Genomic DNA, 26950 nt, shown 5'->3' with positions numbered 1-26950 from the left:
AATGCTTTTGCTGAAATCTCCTAGAACAACTCATCAGGAAGACAGGTTTCTGGTGTGGAAAGCTTCTTCCAAGTGAACGTGTCTGTTGAAATTATATACCCTTTGGGGGGATGGGGGTGGGCCTTTCAAGGGGAAATATTGGATGTTTGAGGTAGATACGTGTTGTGGCACCCATGATTAAGGGAAACCCTTCAGAGAGGAAGTCAGTATTGGAATTCTATTGTTCCCAGTTTCCTGTCTCCCAGTGCTGCAGTTAGAGGATGTCTACTTCTACGTTTTAGGCAATTAGTTAAAAAGAGTGTGCACATTGTCACTTGTGATGTGTTAGTAAAAACTTGTGCACTGGGTTGCTGGATAGCATAACTCTGAAAGTTAATTCTTTCTAGATTCAGAAGGTGAGAATCCCAATATAGCTAGGGCATCCCATAATGATGCATACCTGAGGAAAATACCTTTAGGTTGCTGGTATAAGTTGCTTGTGAAGATGTTACTCTGGGAAAGTGCCTCTGTTTTACGGCGCAGAATTCCAGCACCCACCAATAGAAATGGTTAATTAGCAGAGCTGCTCTTTTTGAGCATTTTGTAGATTAGAGTGCTTCACAGAGTGCTTCAATGTAAAGTTTATTGAATGTTACTGAGAAAAACTTTGATATGTGAGGACGTTATGATCCGTCCTATACGAGCATCCTGAATTTTATGACTCTGCTGTAACCATCAGACTGTAATGACGGCATTCTTACGAAGCATTTTCATCACTTCTATTTCACTCAGTATAGGATGCATTGATGCTTAGTCTCAGAACTAGTATTTTTCTTCAGTGTATTAAAGCCAGAAGTTAGCATAGCCATATGGTTTTGAAGCCATGGATGAAAATCTCAGCTTCATGTACAGGTACTTCAGTTTTGCAAGTTTGGTCTGCATAACAAAGGCTGCTGACATAATTTATTTGTCTTAAATCTTGAGCACAAAAGAGAGAACTCAGGTGATAGGTGAGTGATTTTTAGGCAGTTTACTTTTAGTTTTCTCCTAAACAGTGACAATTTAGAAACAGGCTTGCCTCTCTTGGGCCACCTGCAGAGCCTGTCCCATATAGAGAGAAGAGACATTCAGTTTAGATTTAAGGCAAAACAATGATATTCATAGTGAGAGTCTTCCTTTGAAATTTGTCTTGCGTTTAAAATAGCTTAGCACACATGGTGTCCTTTATGACTAGGAATTGAACATTATAAAATTTGCTTAATGAGCTTTTATAAAATTTGGATGAGCAATTTAAATTACCTGCAAAACAAATATTGTGGCCATGACAGCGATAAGTTTAACTGTGATTAATATTTGTTACACTATTGAGCTGAATTTTCTCACTGCTCTTTTGTCATCTGTGAAGAGAGAGCTGTGTCAAATTCTGATCAACCTCCTTAGGGAAAGCTTGGCTTAAAAGCAAGGAAAGTTTTCTCCAATAATATTGAGATACAATAGCTGAAACTAAAGCACTCAGTACATATCCAAGAGGCCTTCTCAAAGCCTATGAAGTTTAAGCAGAGTTACAGCATTATAAATCGGAGCACAAAAATGTTCCACTTATAAAATCTGTAGTGAATTTGTAAGCAGTTGTATTGGAGAACATCAGTGTTGTGTTTCGTTTCTGGAGTTGCTGTTTACAAATTAGGACTAAAATCCCCAGTGCAGACTGCTGAAAAGTGAGGTGACTAAGAACATCACAAGGTAAGTTACCACCAAACAGGTATAAACAGCTGTTCTGGCTACCTTTAAAGAAATACATAAAGTAAATCAGATTTCTTTCTTCTGATGCAGTGGGATAGTTCAGTTTTCCCTGCAAACTTCTTGCTTCCTGTATGTGAGCCATATTAAATAGCCTAAAGCAACCTAAAGTAATGGAAGTATACACAAACTGTTGTTCATGTCTTAAACAGTTTTAGATGTGATTGTTTCTGGAATTCCAGCATCCTGAACAAAAGTGTTTTGCCAGATACATATGCTGTAAGCTTCTCATCATATGTGCCCTTTAATGACACCTAACAAAAGCAGAAACAAAACCCAAACCTTGTTTTGCTGGGTAGGATGAGAATGATTCTGGGCTTTGGAAAAAAGAGGTTTTAAAGATGTGCAGTAGGAATATATTGTGTTGTGGACAACCAGAAGTAGCCTAACAAACAACTTACGTGGTGTAAACATCTGCTTATGTTGTGGCATGAACAGGGAGCTGTTTGTAAACTAACTTCATAGGAAGCACAAAAGCCAGGGTTAAATATACTGATGTATGGTTTTTTTCTTATCTGCACCATCACTATTTCAGTCTTATTTCTGCTGACAACATTCATACATTTCTTTCATTCAGCGTGTTCCCAAGTACATGAAAGACACTGAATAAAATATCATTGCTGCCTTGTGTTTCCTCCACCTGTACTTTGCATTCAGTTCTTATCTTACAGCTAGATTGTAGAAACTTGTTGGGACAGAGGCTGTCAGGTGATTGCAGAGCTTTGCTGTTTGACTGGAACTGCAAATGTTAAGACAGTACAAATGTATAGCCATAGCTTTGTGTTTGTTTTAAGGTCAGCTCTCTATTTGGATAGCACAAAAGGGTGAGTTATACTGCAGTAAAAATGATCTGCCTATAAATGTACAGCGAGCCTTTCTTAAACTGTGGGTGGCAGAGAAGTAGTAGGGAGGGCTGCTGCTCTTCGAGAGTGCCACAAAATTGCCAAAAAGCCTGGCTGCTGTTGCTCTTGTCCTCCCTTGTCTTGCAGCAGGATGTAAATCAATCCACCATGCTGTTTGCAACCTCCTACCCACTTTCTGAATGTGAATGAATATAGATAAAAGGATGAAAGTTAATCTTCCATTCCAGAATGCTTTTTTTTTGGGGGGGGGGGGAGCAACAGGGAGGCAAAGGGAAGATGTAATTAAATATGGAGTGTGCCATTTAAGAGTGCTGGTGATAGGCAGGAGGCTTCAGAAATGAAACATCTTTTGACTGTACTGAGGCTGGAGCGGGAGGTTGTATCCCTGGTTAGTGGGGTATATAGAGGCGGGATTCAGAAAGTAACAAAAGAGAGGTCTGTTCACCTCCAGCCTGTGGCTTGATGTTGCTTACTGGCAGCAGATACAGAGCTCCACAGAACAGAGCAGCAGCAGCTGCTTCAAAAGCAACAAGTTTATAGAGCGTGGGCAGGAAAACTGTGAGGAATAGGTCTGAGAGCTAAGAGGCAGGGAGAGGAAGTGCAGCTTATGCTGCAAAATTTTCAGTAAACTTTACAATGCTTTAATGAGATGTTTTGGGTTTTTTTGTTTGGTTGGTTGGTTTGTTTTGGTTTTTTGTTTGCTTGTTTTTGTTCCTTCCTCCCCCCCCCCCCCAGATGATTGGGATTTTCTGTAAAGAAATTTCAAAATTTGGAGATGATACCTTAAAGGCAAACAAGTTTCTGCATTTCCAGCCAGGCCATAGTTTCTGGAGTTTTATTGACTAATTATAGCCATTTCAATTTTGATCCATGGAAATATTTGACCACTTTCAAATTAGTTATATTGTTTTTATTAAATATTATGTGTCAGTGAACAGTGTTCTAGTAATCCATGACCTTTAAACCTGAGCATTTAACAAACCACATACCAGTGGTCTCTCTTTTCTGCTTTTACTGTTCCTGCAGATGAAGGTGTGGAGGTAGCTGCTATTTTTTGTGGTTTCAGGAGAAGACTGTTTTGCAAATAAGACACTTTTAAAAAGTTTTTACTTGCAAACCACCCACTACTATAAGGTTCCATTTCATTTCATATATTAATAATAAAAGCCATCCATAAGTCTCTGGGATGTGGTTACTAAGGTTAAGATAAATATGTGTTTAGGATGTGTGCAGATTTTCTTCATTATGCTGGGTTTGCATTTTCATTCTTTGGAAAACAGACTCAGTTTCCCTTCTTGTATTTTAAAATAAACATCTCTCTTCTGGAATGTCTCATTTAACTTGTAAGCATATTGAGATATCCTTTAAAAAATGTTAACATTCATTTGCCTTACAAATTGAGGAAAGTTTATTTAACCAGGTAAAGATCTATAGCACAAGGCTCAGGTTCTTTTCATGGGTGATTCATACATTCAAAGGCCAAATATGCCTTAATAATTCTCAGTGTTTTGTTTGACTATGGGTTCAATAAGCTTATAATCAGACCAACGAAGCTGTGTTGTAAGAATTAATTTATAGATGCCCTGATGAACTTTGAGAGTTTTTTTTTAAATTACAATTACTAAACACTTTAAACTGGTACTTTTTTGAAAAAGCTTGAGATTATTGAATGATGATGATGATTGGCACCAATGATGTGGATTTAGAACACTCTAGAGCACTTACTTCATCTGCGTAGCAACCTCGAACTATTTAACATCCTAATTACTGTTTAATGTTTTCATTCGGCTGGCCTCATTACTGTTGCTTATTTCTTCTGTGTTTCCTCTTAACCTCAGGAAGTCACTGGATGAGGGCCTCACATAACTCCTTAATGAAATGTCAGTAAACTACTGATAGCATTTGTTATCCCGTGATCTCCACTTCTACTCTTAACTTGCTTCTTACCACGCCTCTGAGCAGCAATTTTGAGTGCCAGCTTCTGGAAAAATTAATGTATGTGTGATTTAGCAGTGGATGCTGGCTGATACCTGAAGATAAATATGGGACATGGTTTTAATCAGTGGGTTACAACTTCAATAATTTAGTGTGCTGAAATGTCTAAGTGGAGTTTCATGTGAGTTTCCATTCCCAGTGATTTACCCATATCATCTTTACAGATGATAGATTATTTAGGAGACTTCTCTATATACAATCCAGCTTGAGTGCTTTTATAACACCTTTATCAAATTACAGTTTGATATAATTGACAACCTGCCTTCCAAGGTGTCTTTTTAAGATGGGAGATTTTAGCATGAAATTCCTGCAGTTGAACAAAGGAATATTATTGAACTTTGACTGTGTTTCGTTAGAGCAAAAATTCTCTATAATAAAGAAAGCAAAAGTCCATGGAAACAGTCCATCCAGGCAGGCTGACAGTTCAGTGCTGGTTTGACTGGTGCCAGATTTTGATCCTCCAGGGAGCTTTGTAGGCACAGCATTCCTGCTAAAATGGCTTATGGGACAGATGATGGAAGAAGAAAGCATGCACTGGGCAAAAAGAAAGGACGTAAAATCCTGGACAGGTGGAGTAGGCATTGTAGGACATGTACCTCCTTCCAGCCCAGCCCTAGAAGGGGGCTGTGAGTTGGTGCTGAAAGCTGATATGAGCATCTTCTGACAGTGGGACAGGGGCAAGAGGATGTGCAGAGCTTGTTTAAAAGGCTCAGGGTCTAAAGCAGTGAGGGGGAACCCACAGCTGCAGAAAGCTATTCTGCTATCTCCCAGCTCTGCGTACTGGTGAGGCAGTTGTCCTTGCCCAGGATGGATTCGGTGCAACAGTGTTGAGGGACCTCTCACTGTTTTCCAGGGCAGATTCTTAGTTCATTTCCTGAAACTAGCTGTACTCTTACAGCTTGAAGTCCTGTGACAAGATCTCCTGACTGTTATGTTTTTGACACTGATGTGCCGTAGAAATTTCCAACTTTGTATATAGCCGTGCCTGTGCTTGTGTCTACGTGGACACAACTGTTCAAAGGCAACCTAAACCAAAGAAAGCACGTGTTTTCAAGGTGCAAGACATAGAGTTAGGACTCAGGAACTCCTCACTGCTAATTCTGGCTGACACATAACTCCTCCTCCTGTGGCTTTCCATGCATGTGGATGAAGCCAGAGGGACCTACTAGGGGTCACTGCTTCCAGGCCTTGATAGCTATGAATGGGACAGTGTTTTAACACCTATAATATAGGTGAGGAAGTCACATTGATTATCAAAAATCTATCACTCAAGAATAGCTACATGGAAAAAATATTTTTTTCCCCTCATTCTCTAGGTAAAATTTAAATTAATACTGTTAACTTTAACTTATTTGCAGACCCCTAACTGTGGGAATGTGTAGAGAACTCTGTCATGATCACCTTGCTCTGCAATGTTAAACAGTGGAAAGAGAACTTAAATGTGCTTCTCTATTTTTAGTCTTTCTTCATACCATGTTCTCACAAGTGCTCTCACCATCAATCTTTGCCCTTTCTACATGCAGTCAGTCAGCAGAGTATCGCTTACTGTGTCACGCTTTATTGCTGTTATCCGCAGGCTGCGTGTGAGCCAGCTGCACGTGTAGATTGGGCACTTCTGAGGAAGCTGGTTGTAAGCACAGGTGAGCATGGTATGGCTTCCTCCACCATCCGCCTGGGGGGAGGGCTGATGCCAGTGAGGTGGCCTCCTGCCAGCTCAGAGACTCTGCTCTTCTGCACGGACAGCACAGAGGAGAGAAATTGATCACAAACAGCATCTAGTGACAGATTATGTAAAGCATGTGGGTTACGTTGGCTGTTCCTGTTTGGAGGCTGGCTGGCTATCGGTGCTGGGAGGTGTTCTCCATTCCTCTTCCCTTGGTGACAGGGTCAGTGCTCTGCAAGCATGTAGGCAGGTACTTCGAAGTCCAGCTGCAAGGCCCGACAGACCCATTTCCCACAAGAGCAGAGCTTTGCTACTGCTGACAAGTGGCAGTCTTACGTACAAAGTATTTAGAGATGCAAAGCAAATGGAAAAGGGCAGTAGGAAACGCACGGAGCTCAGGAGCTTTCTGCTTATGTTGCTGAAGTGAGCAGAGAAGGGTGTGTGTCCAAGTCTGCATTGTCCTGAGAAAGACCCTGGCTTTGGCTGTCAGTCAGTGGCAGGACCATGTGCATAGCCCTGGGTAGGTGCTGTTCTTTCAGACCTGTCCATGCTTTGGCCTATGTGTGAAGGTTTTCCGGCTTCAGATGTCTTTAAAAGAACCCCACCAAATACCAATCCCCAACCCCCCTGCCCCCTCCATTTTCCAATAAAAGTAGAAAGTAGAAAGATATACTTGCAGAAATTTTTCTTCTTTATTTAAGTTCCCGGGTTTTCATATAGAGAATGTGTATGGTGAACAGTGCAAGCATTTTTTGAGTTTTGATTTCCAGGAATCATTAATGTGCAACATCTTTGACAGAAATAAAGTATGGTTCTGATTTTTATGATGCTCAAATTGTGCATCTACAGTTAAAAATATGTGTATTAGTTAACTGTAAGAATTTAGTTGCATTAACCTACTGTATGACAATGTGTGTTGCTTGCAGCCTGGGTTAGTGGTTGTGGTACTCGTGGGAACTGGAGATAATTGCTGCTAGGTAGCAAATTATCACTGTTACAGCAAAGGACGTTTTTAAAGTTCCTCCCCTCTCTGTTCAGTCAGTACAGGTAGGACACTAAAGTAGAGCTGCCACTTCTGCTTCTCCTACAGAGGAGTTTCAGAAGTGGAAGATTAAGGGCCCGTGGATTTCTGCCTGCCACATGGAAGTGTGCCAGGCTGTCTCTGCATGACTGAAAATGACGAGGGCTTTGACTGGAAATGGGAGGTGGGAAATTGTTTCAAGAGCAATTGGGAAAGCATATTCACTCTCATAAGGAAAGGATGATCGCAGTCAAAATGAGGCTGCTATACACATGTGGCCAGTTTAAACTGATTACAGAGACAGAAGAGAAAAAATATGGAAAACAGAAGATGGGGAGAGGAAAAAAGTCAGAAATCTGTTAAGATTGGCTGCATGAAATGTTTTGCTACAGGTGTCTCCAGATAAACTACTGTTCAGATTACAGGAAACCTGAACTAAAATAGTGAGCTTGTCTCCTTCCATCACAGAAGGTGATGACAACAATGATAATTATGTGTTTTATGGAGAAATCCTGACAATAGGTTTTGATATGGGAAGAAGATGGATTTGATTGGGGTTTCAATCAGTCCTTGGACTCATATAGCCAAAGGAACCAGAGAAAGAGAGCAAGTGTGTTTAATTTACATATGCGCATTCACTTTGCAGGGCACAGCTGTATTTTAAATAATTGGAAATAGCTGCAATGAGCTACTCTGACCAAACTTCAGCATTCTTGGCCACCTGTTGTGTGTATTGCATGCTATTGTTTGACCCACAAGGCATTCAGAGTATGTTGCTGTGCAGGTTGAATAAATTAATAAATAAAGTCAGTAATGAGAAAAAAATGAATAGAAAAAAGAATCAGACAAAAGGCGAATTGATACATTTTATAGTTACCTATGTAATTAGCAGAATAAGCACTGGGGAGCATGTTATAGTGGCTATTCTGTTGTACATCTGTTGCCCAACTTTCTCTTTTTTTATAAGTGTGTAGCTAGTTTGGGCAGCATGGCTCTAGATACCATGCTACTGATGGGATCCACTTCTGGCCTGCAGCCTTTTCCTCCAGGTGGTGTGGAAGCAGTGCTTAGCTGGCCAAGGCTGATGAGCTCTTTCAGTGGTTCCTCTTCTGTACAGCCATCTGATTTTGGCCAAACACATCTTTGTTGGGTAGAGGGGAATTGGGCAAAAATATGCCCATGCATATGGTATAGCATCTAAGAGTAAAATTGCTTTACTAATAGCACAGATCTAGCGACTCTCAGAAAACTGAGGTCTGGGTGATGTCATAGCAGTGCCTGGCTTAGGTCCTGATTGTTTTAATATTACATATTCCTCCTCAGGCTGCAACACTACTAGAAGCCACTGAAGTTTTGATAAGTCAGAGACTAAGGCTTCGTGATGTAAGTCCTCAGCTCTTAAGCCAGTGTGTTGCTGAAATCAGAGACGTACAGCAGCTGTGCTTTCTCCTACAACCTGTGTTTAGGCATTGGAAAGCAAAGTTTCCTGATGGGTAGAATCTTTTTTTCTTCTTCTTTTTTGGTATTGATATTTAATCAGATTTTCAGTGTCTTGTGTGCCTGCCCCTTGGTAAACACGCAACAACAGTGTTCTTTCAACAATTTTGCTTGTCTTTGGTGGTATTCTTATATGCACAGTCCTGTCCTATAAAGGGATTACTAAGGACTTCAATAATATATATGTTTCTTGTAGAGCAGGATAAAAATTGATTCTTGTTTAATGAGGCAATGTGGCTTTTGCCCATTTTTAGCATTATCATATTAATATTACCATCAACATTACCCATTTTAATGTGTAATTTTAACATTACCACATTAATAGCTGACCTATAATATGGGCTGAACAACAACAGATAATGTTTTTAAAGCTGTTTGTTTGTTTTTAAAGGAAAGCTTGGTGGCTAGATGAAAAAGTCCCACTAATTTGCATTTAGTTTCTAAAGTTTGGTCATGGAAAATTTATTAGTATGTGAAAATATTGTTCCTCACTTTGTCCTTTTCTTGACAGTTTTCTGTCATTTCCAATTCATATATATGTTTTTTTTAGCCTCTGAGGTTAGTGTTTTCATTATTTTATTCCTCTAGAGATCTTTATTGTGTGATTATGAGGAGGAGATGGTAGTCAGGACATTCCTTCTGATGGATTTGGCATGATGAAAGGCAAATGGGGAGAATGTCAAACCCAGCAGGGAAGGCAGGGCAGTCTGGCAAGACTCTTTGGGTCTTTGGAGAGTTTCAGGAAATGGGAGGGGAAAATTGTGCAATACCATTAAAGCAGACCTTGGTCCATAAATCAGTCTAAGGAGACTGACATTTGTGAGTAGGTTTTTTCTCATATAAAGTAAGCTGAATGTTTTTGCCGTAACTGCAGAGAAGCAATAAAAGGCTAGGGAAGGCAAAGGTTATAAACAAAGCATACTGTGCCGACAGAGGGTTCACAGATGATGACAAGAAACAAATAAAGTGAATAAGGCCGGTACTCTGTTCTGATAAATTTCATTGATTTCTGCACAACGTCATTATGGTTGCAGCCTGCCCTGTTATATTGTAGCTCCAAACCTTTCATTATGGCTTCATATGATAACAGCTGTTGAAACACAGCAAGAGGTTGTGGTGACTACCATGGGGGTAAAGTACCATTTGCTAAGAAAATAATTAGGAAAAACCCCACGTCGGGGTAGCTTTTATCTGCCTGTGGTGGTGTCCTTGCAGAGGAACATTGTATGCCAATACTGCAGTTGTTTCCTGGATGAGTTCATGAAGCCTTCATAAGAGCAGAGGTGATCTATAAAGCAGTATAATCAGACAGATCCCACTTGCTGAGTCAGTGCAAATGGTTTGCTGCTGTGCTCTGCCTGGACTTCATGAGACCGCTGTGTGAAGACTGTCCAATGTCCCTCTTTTTCACATAAACACAGGTACCTGAGGCTTTTTGCTGCTGTGACTACCCTACTGTCAGTGCCACACTAAGCAGTTTGTGCCTAGATCAGGTATCTGCTTACACCAATAACACTAACTTAAACACGTCTGGAGCCATATTTAAAAAAAATAGAAAGCTAAAACAGGAACTCGGTCCCCAAATGTTGTGTGATTTCCTAACAGTATAAGGTGAGGTACAAAGTAGCTCCAAATCCCAAGAGTTTTGACCAAATGTCCCCTTACCCTAGGTAAGCACAAGTCCATCCATTATTTTCTTGTTTGTTTCTGGTCTGATGCTGAATGAGGAAGGGGACCTGAAACAAAAAGTCTTAAGGAACTTTTAGCAAAAGAGAGCACAGACTGTGGGGGTGTGGTATATAAGCTGATACTGGCATATGCTATGGGAGTGCAGGAAAGCTGCCAAAGCACCTGCGGGCTGCTGCTTGGCAGCAACATCAGAAAGGTACCTGGTTCCCTCTTTCTTACTAATAATTGTTAAAAGACCAAGGAGAGTATGCATATGTGGAGAAAAAAATGGGATAAGAGGACAAAAGGAATAAAAACCAGGTCATGTATCTAACACTGCTTACAATACTGAAAATAACTGTGGACTGTTAGTTACTTTGAAGAAACCCAAGCTCCAGCTATGCAGAGATGAATGAATTGGAAAGGAATTCCTCTTTATTCATTAAATGCACTTTAAATGTACTGCCTGGAGATACTTATTGTAAGATTTCCATTCCTCTGCAGCCCACCCTGTCATATCAGCTCAGGGTACTGCAGTGTTCCTGACTCTAAAATATTTTTGGAGGATGGCAAATCCTTCCAATTGGAGGATGAAGCTTTTTTTTTCTTTGCATTTATGTGATGATGATGTGTATTTGTGGGCAGAAAAGGTTATTTATTTAATACCATCATGGGAGTAGCACTGAATCTATCATCCACTTCTGCCTTTGACTTAGTATATTGCTTGCTGCAGTCCTGTCTACCTCACCATCCTGAAATTTTGCTCTTCTGCAGCTTTTAAGTATGAATAAAAAGCCAAAGACAAGTGCAGGGAGTCACAGGGATGTGGCTCCAATAACTTTCTGCAGAAATATATTTCAAGGACTGGTGTGGGCTGTGGATCTGCTGTCAGCTAGGAGGGAAGGTAGAGTACAGTTCGGATGCCATCACAGAAGAAATGACATGGCTCTCCAGGAACCTGCCTGCTTGCCTGCCCACCGCCACTTGTTGCTCTCCTTAAAGACACTACGGTTGCCTTACTTGCTCTCCCTGGGAAGAAAATACTGCGTTAGAGGTGTGATAAGGGATAACTGTAGCTGGAGGTTGTGAAAGAGTGTGAATTATTGAGCACTGGAACAGGGGGAGGGGACAGGAAATTCTTCTGGTACCTAAACCTGAATCTTGGTTACACCTGTGACTCTGCTGACACTATTTCAGTTGGAAAGAAGGATGTGGGCATGGAGACTCAACTGCTGTAGTTCTTAACCTTCCTTATGAGGGCATCTAAATTCCAGAAGTCAGGTCCATCCAAACCCTTTGTCTTCACAAAATTTACATAGAGAATAAATCTTGGCCAATGCATGTGTTCTGTAATACCTTTTTCTTCACGACTCTGGAACACATTTATATCTTAGAAGTTTTCATGGTCCCATTGATGTTTTGCAGGGTTCCTTTCTTGCAGCACCATGGATTGCTGTGTTGCTCTTGGGTAGTTGCCACACCACATTGTCTAGCCCTAGGCTAAGGGATTTTATTTATTTTTATTTCACATTGTTTCAACTGTTTTCACTTTTATTTTATTTCCATGCTCCAGCAGAATTTCTTCATTAATGTGGCAGCACATCAGGTTTCTTGGTTTATGAGTTGTAGTTAGTTAAAAGCCTGCTGGATTTGTTTGCCCTTATCTGAGAATTTTCATACTGTAGCAGCAACAGATTGAAAGGTGACATTGAACTCTTACCAAAGTGAGGCAAGAGATTGGAAAGTTGCCAGAACACTGCTGATCTGAGCTTTTTCTAGATGTCATGTTCGTGTTCAATTAAATTCCCCAGATGAGACACTATCGCTCTTTTAAATGCAAAAAGAAATCTTTGCTAGAGTATGTAGCAATTGAATTTGGAACATAACTCTATGCATGGTAAATTGCATGGATATATATACATTGAGATCTACCCTCTACACACTCTGCGTTGTTTGGTAACTATGATTTTAAAAAAAAATATTTTTTTTTAGTGGTTGCTTTTCTGAGCCTCTGTTGTTTATATGCTTTCTGGTCTTCATTATATAGGTTTTCTGTTACTAAGACTGCATTCAGTTATATTCTTCATCTCTTACTTTTACATTTTTTTGTGTTTAAGCCAGTCAAGTAATCAACTAAACTGTCACTATGAATGAAATCTGAAAACATTTGTTTATCAGTAGCAAGAGAAACATTGGCTGTCACATCTAAGAGGTATAACTTAGCTTTCAGTCTTTTGTTATTTTCTTGGTTTCAGTGAACAGATAAGTACTGTTACTGTTCATAATAGAGTGACTGTTCACAGAGGGGCTACTGAAGGCTTTATTGTAATAATAAGGTGAAACTGATATGAAGAGAGTCATCTTGTGCAATAAAACATAGCTCTGCTTACTGATCTAGAAAAGGAGGAAATGTCTGAAGACCTCCCTCTCATATCTCTTGTAGGATTACCTCGACTGTATCACTGACCAGACCAAGCTGTCCCTGGGGACAGAAGAGCGATCAGCCCTGTTTGGAAACATACAGGATATCTACCATTTCAACAGGTAAATTCATATTTAACTAAAAGAAAACAATTCAATAGCCGATATTAATGGGAGGGGGCAAACCAACCAAAGGTGCTTTTATGACTCTAATATGGCCAAGATATATAAATTGAGAAATTATCTACTTTTGATTCTAAGCAAAGTTGGGTTGCTGAGATCAGATTTTTTTAGCTGTTTATTGAATGAATCAGGTGTGGTCTCCATTTTTACTTTTATGCTGAGTATTTTTATGAATGTAAGCTTAACCTAGCCTGTGCCTTAACTGAGCTTGATGCAAGACCACTGTGGATGAAACTCTTGCCTTAATAAAGAGGTATTTTATTCCTGCTATATAGGGTCCTTCTGTGTATCTATGTACATCACCCAGATCTGGGATTTGTACTACTAGGGACTCCCTGAATTAACTCCCAAAACTGTGTTGAACTGTGTTGTTCGTTTATTGAAGTCTTCTGTTCAGTATCTTTCCAGCCTTCTATAAAACTCTGCAGATGGGATTCTAGTGTATATTGGGGGCCTGGAGTAAAATTTCTTGCTTGTATAGCTAGTGCCACATTGTGTAGGACCTCAGTATCTGCAGTTTTAGGAGCATGCTACTGCTACTTTTGTCTGAATTCTCTGTTACTATAAAAACAATTAACTTATTCGGCATTTAAGGAAAATCTGAATATTTTACCAATGCAAGAAATATATTGACGTAAAGTTCTCACATCTTTTATATCCCAATATTCCTGTAAAAACTCTTTTAGCTTTGCTATAGTTGACAAAACATCTCCCAAAATACTGTGTTTTTTGAAGAATAACAGACAATTTAATTGAATCAAAAGAGGATTCTGAAGTGGAGTGCTTGTGTCAAAGAGCATCTTCAGTGTTTTTCCATCATCATGGGAAGTTACTTAAAAGTGATTTAACTACTGGGATCTCTGTTCAGTGTCAAAGGAAAGAGTAAGAATGGATCTATTCAGAATTTATGGACAAAGATGAAACCTAAAATCTTTTCCTGAAACTTAAAATAGCTACTGCAGAGGAATGGAAATATGCTTAACTAGAAAGCCACTGTGTCTTGCTTCAGCTGCAACAACTGACTTGACCAAATGTCTAACAGCTGGAAAATACATGGTGGGAGCCTGCTAAAACAGACCATGAGCCTGTTTTAGAGCCATGAGACAATGATTGTAAGCTTACAGATTCTCAGGATGGAAAAACACAGTCCTGATCGTTACGTTTTCTGATCCTTCAAAAGCTAGAAAAATTACAGACTTGGTAGCTACGACACATTTATGCCAGCATCATCGCAAATATTACCTAATAAAAATACCTCCAAGTATGATCAATCACTATACAAAATAATTGAGCTGTGGGGAGGGGAAAAAAAAAAGCTTTGCAGTGGTGAAAAAGAAAAAAAGAAAAAGAAAAACGACAAAAAAAGCAGTTTTGGGCAATTTTAGAGATATAGATATTTTAGAAAGGTTAAAACTCACCTGAAAGTTGTCCAAAGCATCTAGCAAATTATGAGTGTATTTCAGGCCTTCTGATATAAAGTTTTGCATGGAAATTGAGAGTTTTTAGAACTGAACACTCACTGTAGATCAATATAGCTTCAAGGATTAAGTTTACTCCTGTTTGAAATTTGACATATAGCTTCTGGGTCCTAAATGTACTCAAAAGCCTTTTTATTTATTTTTCCTGGCAGTTCTACATTAGTATTTTCAGATGATTTTTGTAAGCATGATTTTATAGTTTTAGAGTTACTTTGTTTTTCTGAGCTTTGAATTTGACCATTAATCAATGATCAAAGGTTTTAGTCTTGGGTTTTTACACAGACTTTCAGATCTGAGAAATTTCACTTCAATAAATGGGAATTTCTGTCAGCTAAACTACTTAGGATTTTCAGATGTTGTGCTGAATGGCAAAAATGATGGTCAAGATGGTAACTGCTAGTCCCATGACTGTGTTCTCTTTTTGGAAAGCTATTTCTTAAAGCAGAATCACTGACTGTATACTGGTCCACTGATCCTACTGTCCCTTGGGAAAAACTCCCTCAGTATTGGTTTATTTATTTGGAAGGGGGAAGTGTGCTCTAAGTCAGCATTTGCTGCCTTTCTTCCCTGGCTTCCCTGCTGAGATTCTTTCCAGTGTCCCTTTAGGATAAATTGTCCATGATACCATGACTCAGTTCTGAAAAGGAAACTCTGCAGAGAAATATGCTCAAGTTTAGTACTTCTGCCAAGACTTAGGAGAGGTCAAGTTGAAACTTCTGCTACTGACACAGATCATCCTGCATGGTCCTTGGCCATCGGTGACTACTGAAGGACACAAATACAGTGAAGGAGCCGTTTTCTGAAACTGTCATACTCAGCAGTTCCTGCGCTCTGAGTTTCAGTGGTAAGGTCTGGCTACTTCTTCTGAGAAGCCTTCATAAAGAATGGAAGCATCCTAAAAGGCATTATAATTTGACTTATTCATTTGGTAAGATAATGAATGCACTGTATACAGAATTGTCGATCTCTTTATGCTTACCTCTCCCATCCCAAAAGAGTTAGTATTAGCTCTCTATGATGATCATACAGATTCAGATTTTTCCCAGCCTATAATAACCCAAGCTATATAATTCAGTTCATGGTCTTAAGTGGCAGTGGCACTTTTATCATGCTTCAGTCTGAATTTTGTTAATGATTCAGCTGAGAGAGCATGAAGTTCCTCTAATGGTGCTCCCTCGTGCTCCCTTCTGGCCTAGGTGTTTGGCACAACTGAGTTGCAGAGACCAAGAGCTGTGAACAGCGTAAAACCTCTGTATATTCAGGTGAAGGGGACTAATGTTTTTTTCTATTGTTTTTTCTGCCTCCTGCCAGGTACTTAAATGTAGTCTGTAATAAAAACCCTGCTTTTTCACATGTCAGCTTGGTATTATAGGGATTTATTTAAGTTTTTCAGGATGACTGAGCATGACGGATTTGCTTATTTTACAGTGGCAGGCTGCTCTTACCAATCCCATTCTTGCCAGCCAGGTGAGACAGAAGAGAGTGCAGTATAGGTAACAAAATCTTTCAAAAAACAGCCTTTATACTATGGACCTGTGCTGAAGACACAAACCATTAGCCTATTTACTGCATAAACTTGGACTGATTGGATGAATTTATAAAATCTTTAAGTGTTCTTTACTGTATCCTGAAGGAGAAATAATGTGGTTTTATAAAGAGACCAGTAGGAATAAAATGACAATCAAAGTGCTACGTACTCTAAGCCATCAGGAGAACCTCTTCCTGCCAGACAGCAGGAGTTGTTCTGAGCCTGTTTGGCATGTTTGATGTTATTTCCAAAACTCATGTGTGGGACACAGTCAGTCAGTATAACTAATGGCTATTGGTCACCATTGCTACAGCTTGCTTCTTTTCCTGATGTAAACAAGCTTCGTGACTGTGGGGTATCAAGCAAGGGTTTTATTTTTATTCCTATTTTGATGAATGGAGAAATTGAGGTATGGAGGTGAAATTGTTGCTGTACAAAGTGACTTAGTTACCACTGAATCTGAGGTTTCTGCCTGTCTTTGTTCTTTTTGACTGTTTTCTGATTTCTTCCTTTCCTTCCTCCAGTAATTAGAGAAGCAAAGAAGAAGGCAGGAAACTCTCCTTTTTGTACATACAGACAGAAATTGTGTCTGCTTACAGGGGAATAGGGTAGTTCCCTAGATACAGGCTTAGGAACTCTTAGGCAAAACTTGCTCAGGGAACCAGCTGTGAATTCAGAGAAAAGTAGCCCTAAATGGAAAATCATCTGTGGGAGTTGGTGGGGGGAGAAGGAGAAGAAAATTCTATTAGAGCACAATTTAGCAGAAAACTCAGTTTCTTCTCTCATTTTTCTGAGTTCATCTCAGTGAGACTAAAGACTGTTCAGATCAAGGAGACACCCTTGGGATTTTCTTCTCCTACTTGAACTCTTTCTTTCACTGAATTCGCTTTTGAGAACTGAGTTTCAAACAATGGCGAACAGGCTTCCTTAGTGCTTTGCTCCTGTTACAATGAATTAATTTCCTTACAATGAATTAATGTGAAAATTATAAAAGTATCTCAGTGAGATGTTGTTTTCATGCATGTAGAATGTATATATTCCCTTCCAGAAAACTTTTTCCAAGCTAACCATTTTTCTTCAGTGAAGAGACAAACTATAGGTCGACAAATTTTCTTCATTGAGCTTCTTAACATTCTTCTTGTGTGTGTAATACATCCCTGGTTCTCACGAGTATTTTTCAGAGCAGCTCCTTATCTCTCTGGGTCAAGTAAAGCTCCTAGAACATACAAAGTCTTCATAAGACAGTGCATGTGCTTCAGTAGCTTTTAAGTTTTCTTTTTAAATTGTGTTAGTTGATATACAAGCTACACAACTGTTTGACCACACCGTTATGAGTATTGTAGAAGAGCTGTCATAGAATCATAGAATAGTTTGGGTTGGAAGGGGTGCTTAAGAGTCATCTAGTCCAGTCTCCCTGCCATAAGCTGGGACATCTTCAACTAGATCAGGTTGCTCAGAGGCCCATCCAACCTGGCCTTGAATGTTTCTAGGGATGGGGCATCTACCTGAAGGAAGGGGCTCAGCTTTGCTTAGCGGATCACCAATCCATGGTCATTGTGATGACTTGAATTTTTAAGTATGTGGAAATACCATTTACTTACAGTTCTCCTCTGCCTACAAATAAAAAATCCAGTGGCTGGAGAGTCCTTTTTTAGGACTCCCTGTGTCATTAGGTACTGCCATGAATGGTGAAGCACTGTCTGGTTCCAAATAAACCGGTGTGTTCATTTCAAGGTGTGCCATAATTGTCCCACCTTTTCCTGTTCTTTGTTTTAGTGAACTTCTGCAAGATTTGGAAAACTGTGAAAATGATCCTGTGGCTATAGCAGATTGTTTTGTTTCCAAGGTAAGTCCACAGCATGACACCAGTTTTAGAATGATATGGATGGAGGAAATAGGTTTAATTTATTAGCTTTTGAGACCTAATTCTGATAGATTGTGTGACATCAATCAAGAAAAGCCAGCAAATCTATGGAAAGGGAAGGAATTTCTCTTAGTAATTGATAAGGATATGCCTCTGATTTGCATTTCTAAAAAAAAATCAAGAAAAAGGTTTCATTTGAACTGGTGTATCTTAAAAACAACTAGAGAATAAAACTTGCTTGCATTTTTAGAAAAGGCAATAATATTAACATACTTGTGGCCATATTGTTTTCTGAATCCCGCAGCTATACCTTTAATTTTCTTTTTAAATGAAATGGCCCAAAGTCTAGCCTTAAGATTCAAATCTCATCTCTCTGAATGCTTTGAATTTTCTGAACATGGATCTGACATCTTTATTCTGTTGGGTAGTACTGAAGCCAAAAAATATGGAGAAGGAGAAGTTGTTGGGTGCAGGAGAATCAGAGTAGGTGACTTTCATTGTAGGAAACCCAGAGAGACAGTCAGGGAGAAGAGGAATGGCTATAATAGGTAGGGCAAAAAGAGATTAAATAATTTGGGCTATAGATGATTCTAGTTCACTGCAGACTTCACCAGAGAATCTACATAGGCCTTGAATCTGTAGAGCCCAAATGTGTTAAGAAATAATGCCATCTCCATGGTATTTCTAGAGGAATAGGAGTGGAAGAGGGGTCATGTAGTTGTTTAAATTTGGATAATCCCTATAGATGTTTGCCTTTTTGTAATTAAAAACAAAACCAAAACACCAAAACACACACAACAAAACCAATAAACAAAACCCACACAAAAAAACCCCCAAAGAAACCAGAAAACCAGACCCTGTCATGTTTTATACTTTGTCCTGAGCTCAGTATTGCCAGCATCAAGCATTCAATGTAATAGGTCTAACACATGGTTTTAGGATTAACTAAACACCCTCTCATGGTGGCCTAGTAATTTGTTTGGCACTGTTGTGACACAAGGGATTTTATTGTAACAGGGAATGATGATACCAGCTTAGTGCTGCTGTTTCACCAGATCACTTGCTTCAGTTGAGTTTGAGAAAGCTGTTATTTATCTAGTAATTGATCTTTTGTAAGTATTGAGAGACCTTAATGTTGGCACCACTACCACAAAAGTAGAATGTATTTTTGCCCTATTGCAGTGGGGTTTATGGCATGTTGTTATTACTACAGATAGCCTGGACTGAATTGAAGGAGAAAATGGGATAGTGCAAAGTCCTGCTTCTGGAACAGAATAATCTGATGTGCACAGTGGGTCTACCTGACTAGGAAACAGCTTAGCAAAAAAAATCTGGGATCCTGGTGGGCAAGAAGTTGTGTGTAAGTCAGCATAGTACCTGTGCAGTGAAGGCCAACTGGGAGGCCTTCAGGATATTTACAGATAAAATGGTTTGGAGCTGGTAGATCTTTCTGCTGTATTGCTTACTTATAGCTGGGACTGCTGGGACTACTCCTGCTTGGATATGAAACAGAGTTGGTGCAAGTGATAATAGTAAGTCCAGGAAAAAGTTGTGTTCTCATTCAAATTGGCCAACTCAAAGGGCTTGTCTGGTAGACTTTCTGGCCATTAGTTCTAAAATCCATCTGCATACCACTGCTTGTGCTTTTTGTTCCCTTGTCAAATGCTTTTAGCATTTGTATTATTGGCAGGCAACTGCCTGATGGCTCAGAAATTGCTAGAGATTGCAGTCCTAACAGGCATTTTTTAGCTTCATCCAGACAAGTGCAAACACTTAAAAGCAAAATCAAACAATACCAAAATACCCCACAGTTCTGATTTTGGCCATGAAGATGTCATTACAGCAACTGCTGACTGTCTTAACAGACTCCAGTTGTTCATTCTTGGTTGCTTGTGTCTTCCCGGCACTGAGTAGTGGAAATAAAACTGCCTTTTTTGGCAGCATGCAGTCCTTCAAGTCTTACGGGACTTTGGCCATTTATTGTTTGATTGCTTCAAGTGTGTTAGATCTTCACTGTGAGTTAAGAAGCATGGGAATATCATGATGCTGAAGTCATAGCTCACAGCCTTAGCTAATGGATGTAGCTCTGCTGGAGCTTCTTGAATGCTTCCAGTGGAACTGTGCGTAGGTTATACGAACTGTGGATCTAGAGCCATTTTTTCACCCTGCTGGTTCAGCTGTGAATACTCTAGTTTTTGGGAATTTTAATGTATAATCAGGTTTTCTCTGTAGGTACTGTGTTTACTTTTTGCACTCTATGAAGATCAGTAACTACATAAAATAAAAGTAATTTCTTTCGTAGAATTCACATGAAATGACACAAAGTTGGTTTGCATGTATAACAAAACAGTCCTCCCTCTTTGTCTAGAAGACCTGTATTAACTCCAGTACATAAAAGGTCTTGGAGATATTTTGCTGGTAACCATAATTGGAATCTGATAAAAGGGTTCTAATGCAAGCTTAGCCATAGCTTAGTTATTCACACAGAAGACTGTTCATAAATTTTTTTGCCAGTTCAGTCTTTCATTTTCCTAGTAACGATGCCAATGTTCATTAGAAAATTGACTTCAGTATTCTACATGTTTACATGTAAGTGAGTTAAAAAGGAGAGCTAAATTCTGGCCTGTTGCTTTTCTCACTCAGCACCCCAGAAATTCAGAACATATGTTTTCTGACAGACATACTAACCAGCTTAACCAAGGAGAAAGAGAGAATTACTCTAATCTAGCATCTCAGTGAAGAGGACATCCAGGCAATTGACTTCAGTTTGCACACTGACTCCACTCCTTTTCTCAGTCTCCATTTTCTTCTAAAGTGCCTTTTATGGCTGTAAAAAAGCACAGTACACCAAGAGTTGAGGGAAGATCGGAAATGTATGTGGAGGATATGCACTGTGAATTGATTCCACATTGGGGACCAGCTAAGTATATATAGCTGGGATATGCTCAAACTTGGCTTTGCCTTGAGAATGACTTGCAGTCAGTGCAGATGAGCTCTTGATTTGAGTCTTCATTTTTTTGCAGCCTCTACCACAACAGTTTTTGGACCCCAGATTAAAAATTATCTCTGGAGCAATTCCAGTCTGTGTGCAGAGATCAGTTTTAATCTGGTCTGAAGACAGTTGATGTGAACAAAATGATAGTTTAAAGTTGTCCAAAAAAATAAGGATGAGCATAGCTGGTGTTTTCCTTACATTGTGAAAGTATTCAGAAAAATATTGAATCCATCTTAGTTCCGGTTTTTCTTTTGCTTCTGAACATAGTTCACGGCACTAGCTTTAGCCTGCATGGCTTGTGCCCTGATATGCTCCCAGTGACATGGTACTCTCTGAGGAATCTGTTGTGAAGTAGAGCAGGCCAGCTGGGTGTGGGAACTGAAAGTCCCTTTGACCATGCAGAGGTGCCAGGTACCCAGGCAGGCACTAGGAGAACAACCATCCTGAGTAGTGTGGTTTTGTCGGGTCAAGGAAGAGCCTCTTTTGGAAGTGGCTCTCTTGGCCACTTTCCCAATGAGTTCACACAAATCCAGCCAATGCCTAGGCAAGGTGTATTATGTTGATTCACAAGAGATCTGCAAGTATGAGTGCATATGAACAATCTTATCCTGGAGGCAGAATACATGTGCTTGAATTTCTCCTAGTATTATGCTCGCATTGCTCAGTAAAAGTAAATGCTCTCTGATGATTCTGTGTGATGAAATGAGCTGTGGTGCACTGAAGTGAGTACACATGTAAGTGCAGTAAGTGGTGTCGCGTCTGTTCAGAAAGCAGGGATGATTGTGAAACCACTCTTACGGTTTAGAGGTATCAAGGGCATGAGAAACTACCTTTTTTTTTAAAAAAAATTTGTTCCATTTCATACCTATACTAAAATTCTTTTAAAACAAAAAAAAAAACACATTAAAAGTAATTTTGATCTTTTATAAAAAAAACCCAAAAACCGAACCAAAGCGGGACAGTGTGAAAAGGCTCACAGGGATTTCAGACACGCTTTTGATTTTGAGGGGAATGTGCACGCAGTACACTCTATAACCCTGAAGTGTTTGGCCTTGTTTATTTACAGATAGTGCTTTCATTTGTTAAAATTTCACAGCAGATATTCTTTTCCTTTTTGTTTGAAAAGCAGAATAATGACGTGACTATGAGTAGAATATATATATAAAAATAAATTGGCTGAAAATGTTCTGTACTCTGCTTATGAAGTAGTTCTATAAATTGCATTATTCTGTTATCATAGCCATGGGAATATATTATAATTTATATGAAAAGCCCGCAAACGTAAGCCTTGAATTAATATATGCATATATAAAATAAATCACAGTTTTTTGCCATACTGAATTTCATCCTAATGTTCTCTCTTAAGTACCCTGACTTATTATGTGTGCTAACTAGTTTGGTAGTGATTGCCATAGAAAATTACACAGTGTAATGTCTGCAGCGCTCTGAGGTTTGTTAATTTTTCATTTTGAGTGGAGATGGTTTGGAGCTGTGACTGTGGTTCCAAACATGGACATGAACAGGCTGTGACACTGGCTCACTGTCTCTGGGTGTGGACATGGGGCATAAGTACACTGCCATAAAAATTAGCTGCAACAACGAAATTAGTTCAAGTGTGAAAAACCAAGCTAAATTATTTAATTGTATTTGTATCAAGACTACATTTTGTTGGTTTCTAAGAGAAGAGCAGTTTAATAAGCTTACAACCCACCAGTGAATAAATGGGAATCACAGTCCTCTGGAGAAACATTTATTAGAAGTTTGCTTTAGTTATTTTTTTCAGAACATTTATTACTGAAATCCACTAAGACATATTGAAATGGATTGCAATGACTTGTACTCATGCAGAGTAACATCGTATTTATACAAGGTCCTAATGGATCACTGCTCAGTGGAGAAATGAATGGCATAACTTGCTTTACCCCTGTGAGAGGGGTACAGGACTAGTGCTGTTGGAACTGGGGAAGGGCACTGGCTCTCTCTGATGAATGGCCAAAGGAAAAACAACCAAACCCAAACAATGAGAAACAAAAGCCACAGCCTGCATCAGCCCTCTCCCCAGACGGTTGTGCTTCTCAGAGCAGTGCTGCCTTCTGTGAAGGCAGATGTTTGGTCTTGCCATTCACCAGCAATGACCTCTGGTAGACAGCCCCTCCTGGAGCACAGCTATTGTGCTGCAGAATGCCAGAGCCCATTCTGAAGATGTTTTGTGTGGAAACTGGGGTCTTATTTACTACTGGAGGATTTAATTTTATCAGTCTAGGGCTTAGGAAAGAAAAAATTATTGATTTTGGGGACACTTTGCCATTCTACAGTGCTTTCTTAGTCTTTAGAACTCCAGCAAGCAGCAGAAATTGTGTATTATTTGGGATAGAAGTTGACAGTCAGGTGTGGATTTAGAGCACATGGGAGTGTTTCTGGAAACCTGTTCTTTCATAGAATTAAATGATGATTATTAAGAAAAAAATTAGGACAGGGAGGAAAGAAATGAAGCTCAAACTTTAGCTCTGAGGAGCTTGTCAGCATTAAGTTTGAGCAATTGCACTGTGACAGGCAAGTGTGGAAACCCACCCAAATCTAGTTCTAACTTGTTTGGGTAATAGCTTTCTGCTTTCGCATAATTTACTTTAAAAAAAAAGATCGCTTTTGTGGCTTCTAATTTCACGCTTAGGCTGTGCTCGAATGTGAAAGTATTTATAATTGCTTGAAAATCACATGCCAAACATAAGCTGCAAAACTTATTTCTCACAGTAAGTATGTCTGGCACATGGTGTGATTCTTGGGGCTCTCCTATACAGGGCCAGGAACTGGACTTCAGTGATAGTTGTGGGTCCCTTCCAACTGAGGGTATTCTACAATTCTATGATACATGTGTACTTTAGCACACAAAAATCCTCTGTTTGAAGGGGATATGAGTAGTGATGGTATTTTGGTTCGGTTTTTGTTGTTTGGGGTTTTTTTAAGATGCATAGATTTTCACGAGGTACCTTGGAGGCTGTGTTGCAAAGCCACTTGTTTTATCTCTGTGTAGATTTCCTTGGTTTTTCCTTCAAGTAAATGAAAAATTTCTCCCCTCCCCCCCATAAATAGTGAAATTAAATTCTGGTTGTTTTAGGACTGTCACAGTGAAAGCAGAGAATTCATTGATCAGGAACTGGAAGTGTTGTCTTGGCATCATCATCTTTATCTTGCACACATTAGCTGCTAGTTTGACAAAATCTCAATATATGCAAACTTTTCCTCCCCATGCAGAGTGAAGATTTCCACATATATACGCAGTACTGCACCAATTATCCAAGGTAGGAATTATGGGTTCCCTTTCTTTGTTTGTCCTTTGGCCAATTTAAGTAATACAAGTTGCAGCTTATGCAAAAATGGAACAGCTTCTCCCCCTCCTAAATTCGAGGAATGGTCAAGGAGTTTACCTTTTCTGTAAAAAAGAAAAAAATGCAATAATTTTTTAAAAATACTCATCTAAAATTTTGGTTTGACTGTTCTTGTTGTTCATTGCTTTATCCTTCTTTAGAAAATGATGGTCTTATTCTGCAACACTGCATATATAATTCCCAGTAAGAAAGAGTAGTTGCAGAAACAGCAGTGATTAGAATAAGAACCAGCTGCCCTCTTTTACAAGGAAATAAGAAAACAATTCTTGACTTTACCTGCAAACTTACTGAGACAGTGTCCTAAAGGTATGTATTGATGTTTTCAGATCAGTGGCTGTGTTGACAGAGTGCATGAGGAACAAGGCACTGGCCAAGTTCTTCAGAGAGCGGCAAGAAGCGCTGCAGCATTCTCTGCCCCTGGGCTCTTATCTCTTGAAACCTGTCCAACGCATCCTCAAGTACCACCTACTTTTGCATGTAAGCACACATTAGAAATGTATTTTGTTTAGGGCTTCTGCATGTGGGAGTTCTTGCCTTTGGTACAAGGCTTGATGGTTAGAAAGGTTCTCGGTTTTCTTAAATGCTCTTTCATTTGTCTTCGCCATTTCACACCATATGCATATATTTGGGATGGGGAATTCATGGTAATTGTTTTAGACACATTGAATCAGTCTGTGCGTAACAAATAATTAGCACTTTTTTTGAAAACTGGTCTGTAATTCTGAAGTTCTTCAGAAAATTCCTGTGATGATTAAACACTTTTGTACACAAATTTATTATTCCAATGAAGAACAGCATTTTTCCACATATTGCAATGTTGGAGGTGGTTGAAAGAAGGATTACATACATATAAACACCCTGACTACTAAGAATTTTGTGTAGAGGAATGACTGAGGAAGTGGGAACTCTTTCCATATTCAGTGAATTGAGTTAAGCAAGTTTCAGAAATTCCTGCTTTACTGTTAATGTTTTCAACATATGTTTCCTATTAGAGAGTCATGTTCTAGTGAGGTATAAAGACACTGATCCTTATTTAAAATGTCTGGCACTATTCTGCTCTCTAACTGTAAAGTTATGCCTTGTGTATTTCCATCAGGGTTTTGTAAGTGTGTAGATATGTTCTGTGTTTTAAGAATGCCATTAAATACTGTCTGAAAAGATCTCCTGTCAGTGTGCTGCACTCTCTTTCTGGGCCTCTCTGCTCACGTCGGCTGCTGCAAGTGTAGTCACTGCTAAACTGACCATAAAGGCTTGACTTTGTTAGTCGTATTAATCAAATTGATAGCAACATGCAGTAGTAACAAAGGCAGGACCATTCCATTTGAGTGATTGCAATACAAAGACAAAATAGTGCAGATGAAAATATTGTATTGTGTCCAGCTAGAAAAATTCATTTAGGAATAATAGGCCTTTTTTTTTTTTTTTTTTTTTTTTTTTTACTTCTGTCTTAGGAAATAGAAAACCACCTTGACAAGGACACTGAGGGCTATGATGTGGTGCTAGATGCCATAGATACAATGCAGAGGGTGGCATGGCATATAAATGACATGAAAAGGAAGCATGAACATGCCATCAGGCTCCAGGTGAGTTCCCAAAGAGATTTTATGGGTGTTTTTGACTGTTTTTGTCAATATATATGCAATTAACATTTTTTAGTTTATCTTTTCTTTTAATCTTTGTCAGTCATAATTTAGACTCCTGTTGAGCATGCCCATGGCTGTTCGATCTTGGAAAGCATGGTCATAACTGCTCCAGGAAAATCTCAGACATCTCTACCCTACAAGCAGCATCCTGTAAAGCATTTATTTTGCAGTAATATGGAACTTAAGATAACTCTTCTTTATTCCTTTCCCTCAATTGTACAGCACTGCTGTACAACCCTAGGGCATGGCTTTGTTCAGAAATCCTGTGGTTTCCGATTTCTCCCCTTTGTGCTGATTAATTTTGTTTTGAGGCATTTCTTGTGCTGATTCTTGTTTAAGCACTTTCCTCTTGGGCTTTTGCAGACTCATTATCAGTTGCTTTTGTGAAAAGCATAAGCCTAGAAACATGATACTTAAAAAAACCTTAACTTTGCTTCCAGTGAAGAATTTTTGAGGAGAAAAAACAAAAACTACACCCCGAATAACTTTTGGCATCAAGAGCAAGCTCTTTTGTAGAATTTTTACCTGCATTCTGTTTCCTGGTTCTGAGTAAATCCTGATTTTAGACTACACTTTCATCCGAAGTATTTGTCTCTCTAAGAAAACTGGTGAGATTTTTTTAGTTTACAAAAGGCTTATATAATTTCAGAAATCTATGTCATGTTATTCTTTGTCCATTTTTTTTCTCTTTAACATAGATGAAAATTATTTACCTTTTTTTGTGGTTTTCTTTTTTTTTCCTCGGGTTTTTAATGTTTGGTTCTTGTTTTGTTGTTGTTTATGTGTAGGGAGAATAGGGTTATATTTGACAATGTCTTGCCTGCAGCAGTGTAACCTTTTTCCACATGTTGCTGGAAATACATGTTAATGACTTTTAACTACAATCTACTATAAATTTGAGTAATTATATTTGGCAATAAAGAAGGTTAAGGGCTTTTGGGAAAAAAGATTCTTTTGTTTTTTTTA

The 26950-nt window shown here is 39.1% G+C and overlaps 1 protein-coding gene across 5 annotated transcripts in view; it reads left to right on the top strand.

Moving 5' to 3' along the window:
* Positions 1-26950, top strand: part of PLEKHG1 (pleckstrin homology and RhoGEF domain containing G1) — a 127917-nt gene that overhangs the window by 86698 nt on the left and 14269 nt on the right. For all 5 annotated transcript variants that reach the window (XM_027633993.1, XM_027633992.1, XM_027633994.1 and 2 more), the window contains 5 exons: positions 12930-13030; positions 17873-17942; positions 24208-24254; positions 24668-24818; positions 25793-25924. In XM_027633993.1, coding sequence (XP_027489794.1) covers positions 12930-13030; positions 17873-17942; positions 24208-24254; positions 24668-24818; positions 25793-25924 — 501 coding nt within the window. The remainder of the gene's footprint in view (positions 1-12929; positions 13031-17872; positions 17943-24207; positions 24255-24667; positions 24819-25792; positions 25925-26950) is intronic.

Source organism: Corapipo altera, unplaced genomic scaffold, assembly GCF_003945725.1.
Source record: "Corapipo altera isolate COAL_440 unplaced genomic scaffold, ASM394572v1 2b, whole genome shotgun sequence".
NCBI lineage: Eukaryota > Metazoa > Chordata > Aves > Passeriformes > Pipridae > Corapipo > Corapipo altera.
Note: the sequence above shows the minus strand (reverse complement) of the source record. Positions and strands in the feature narration are given on the sequence as shown.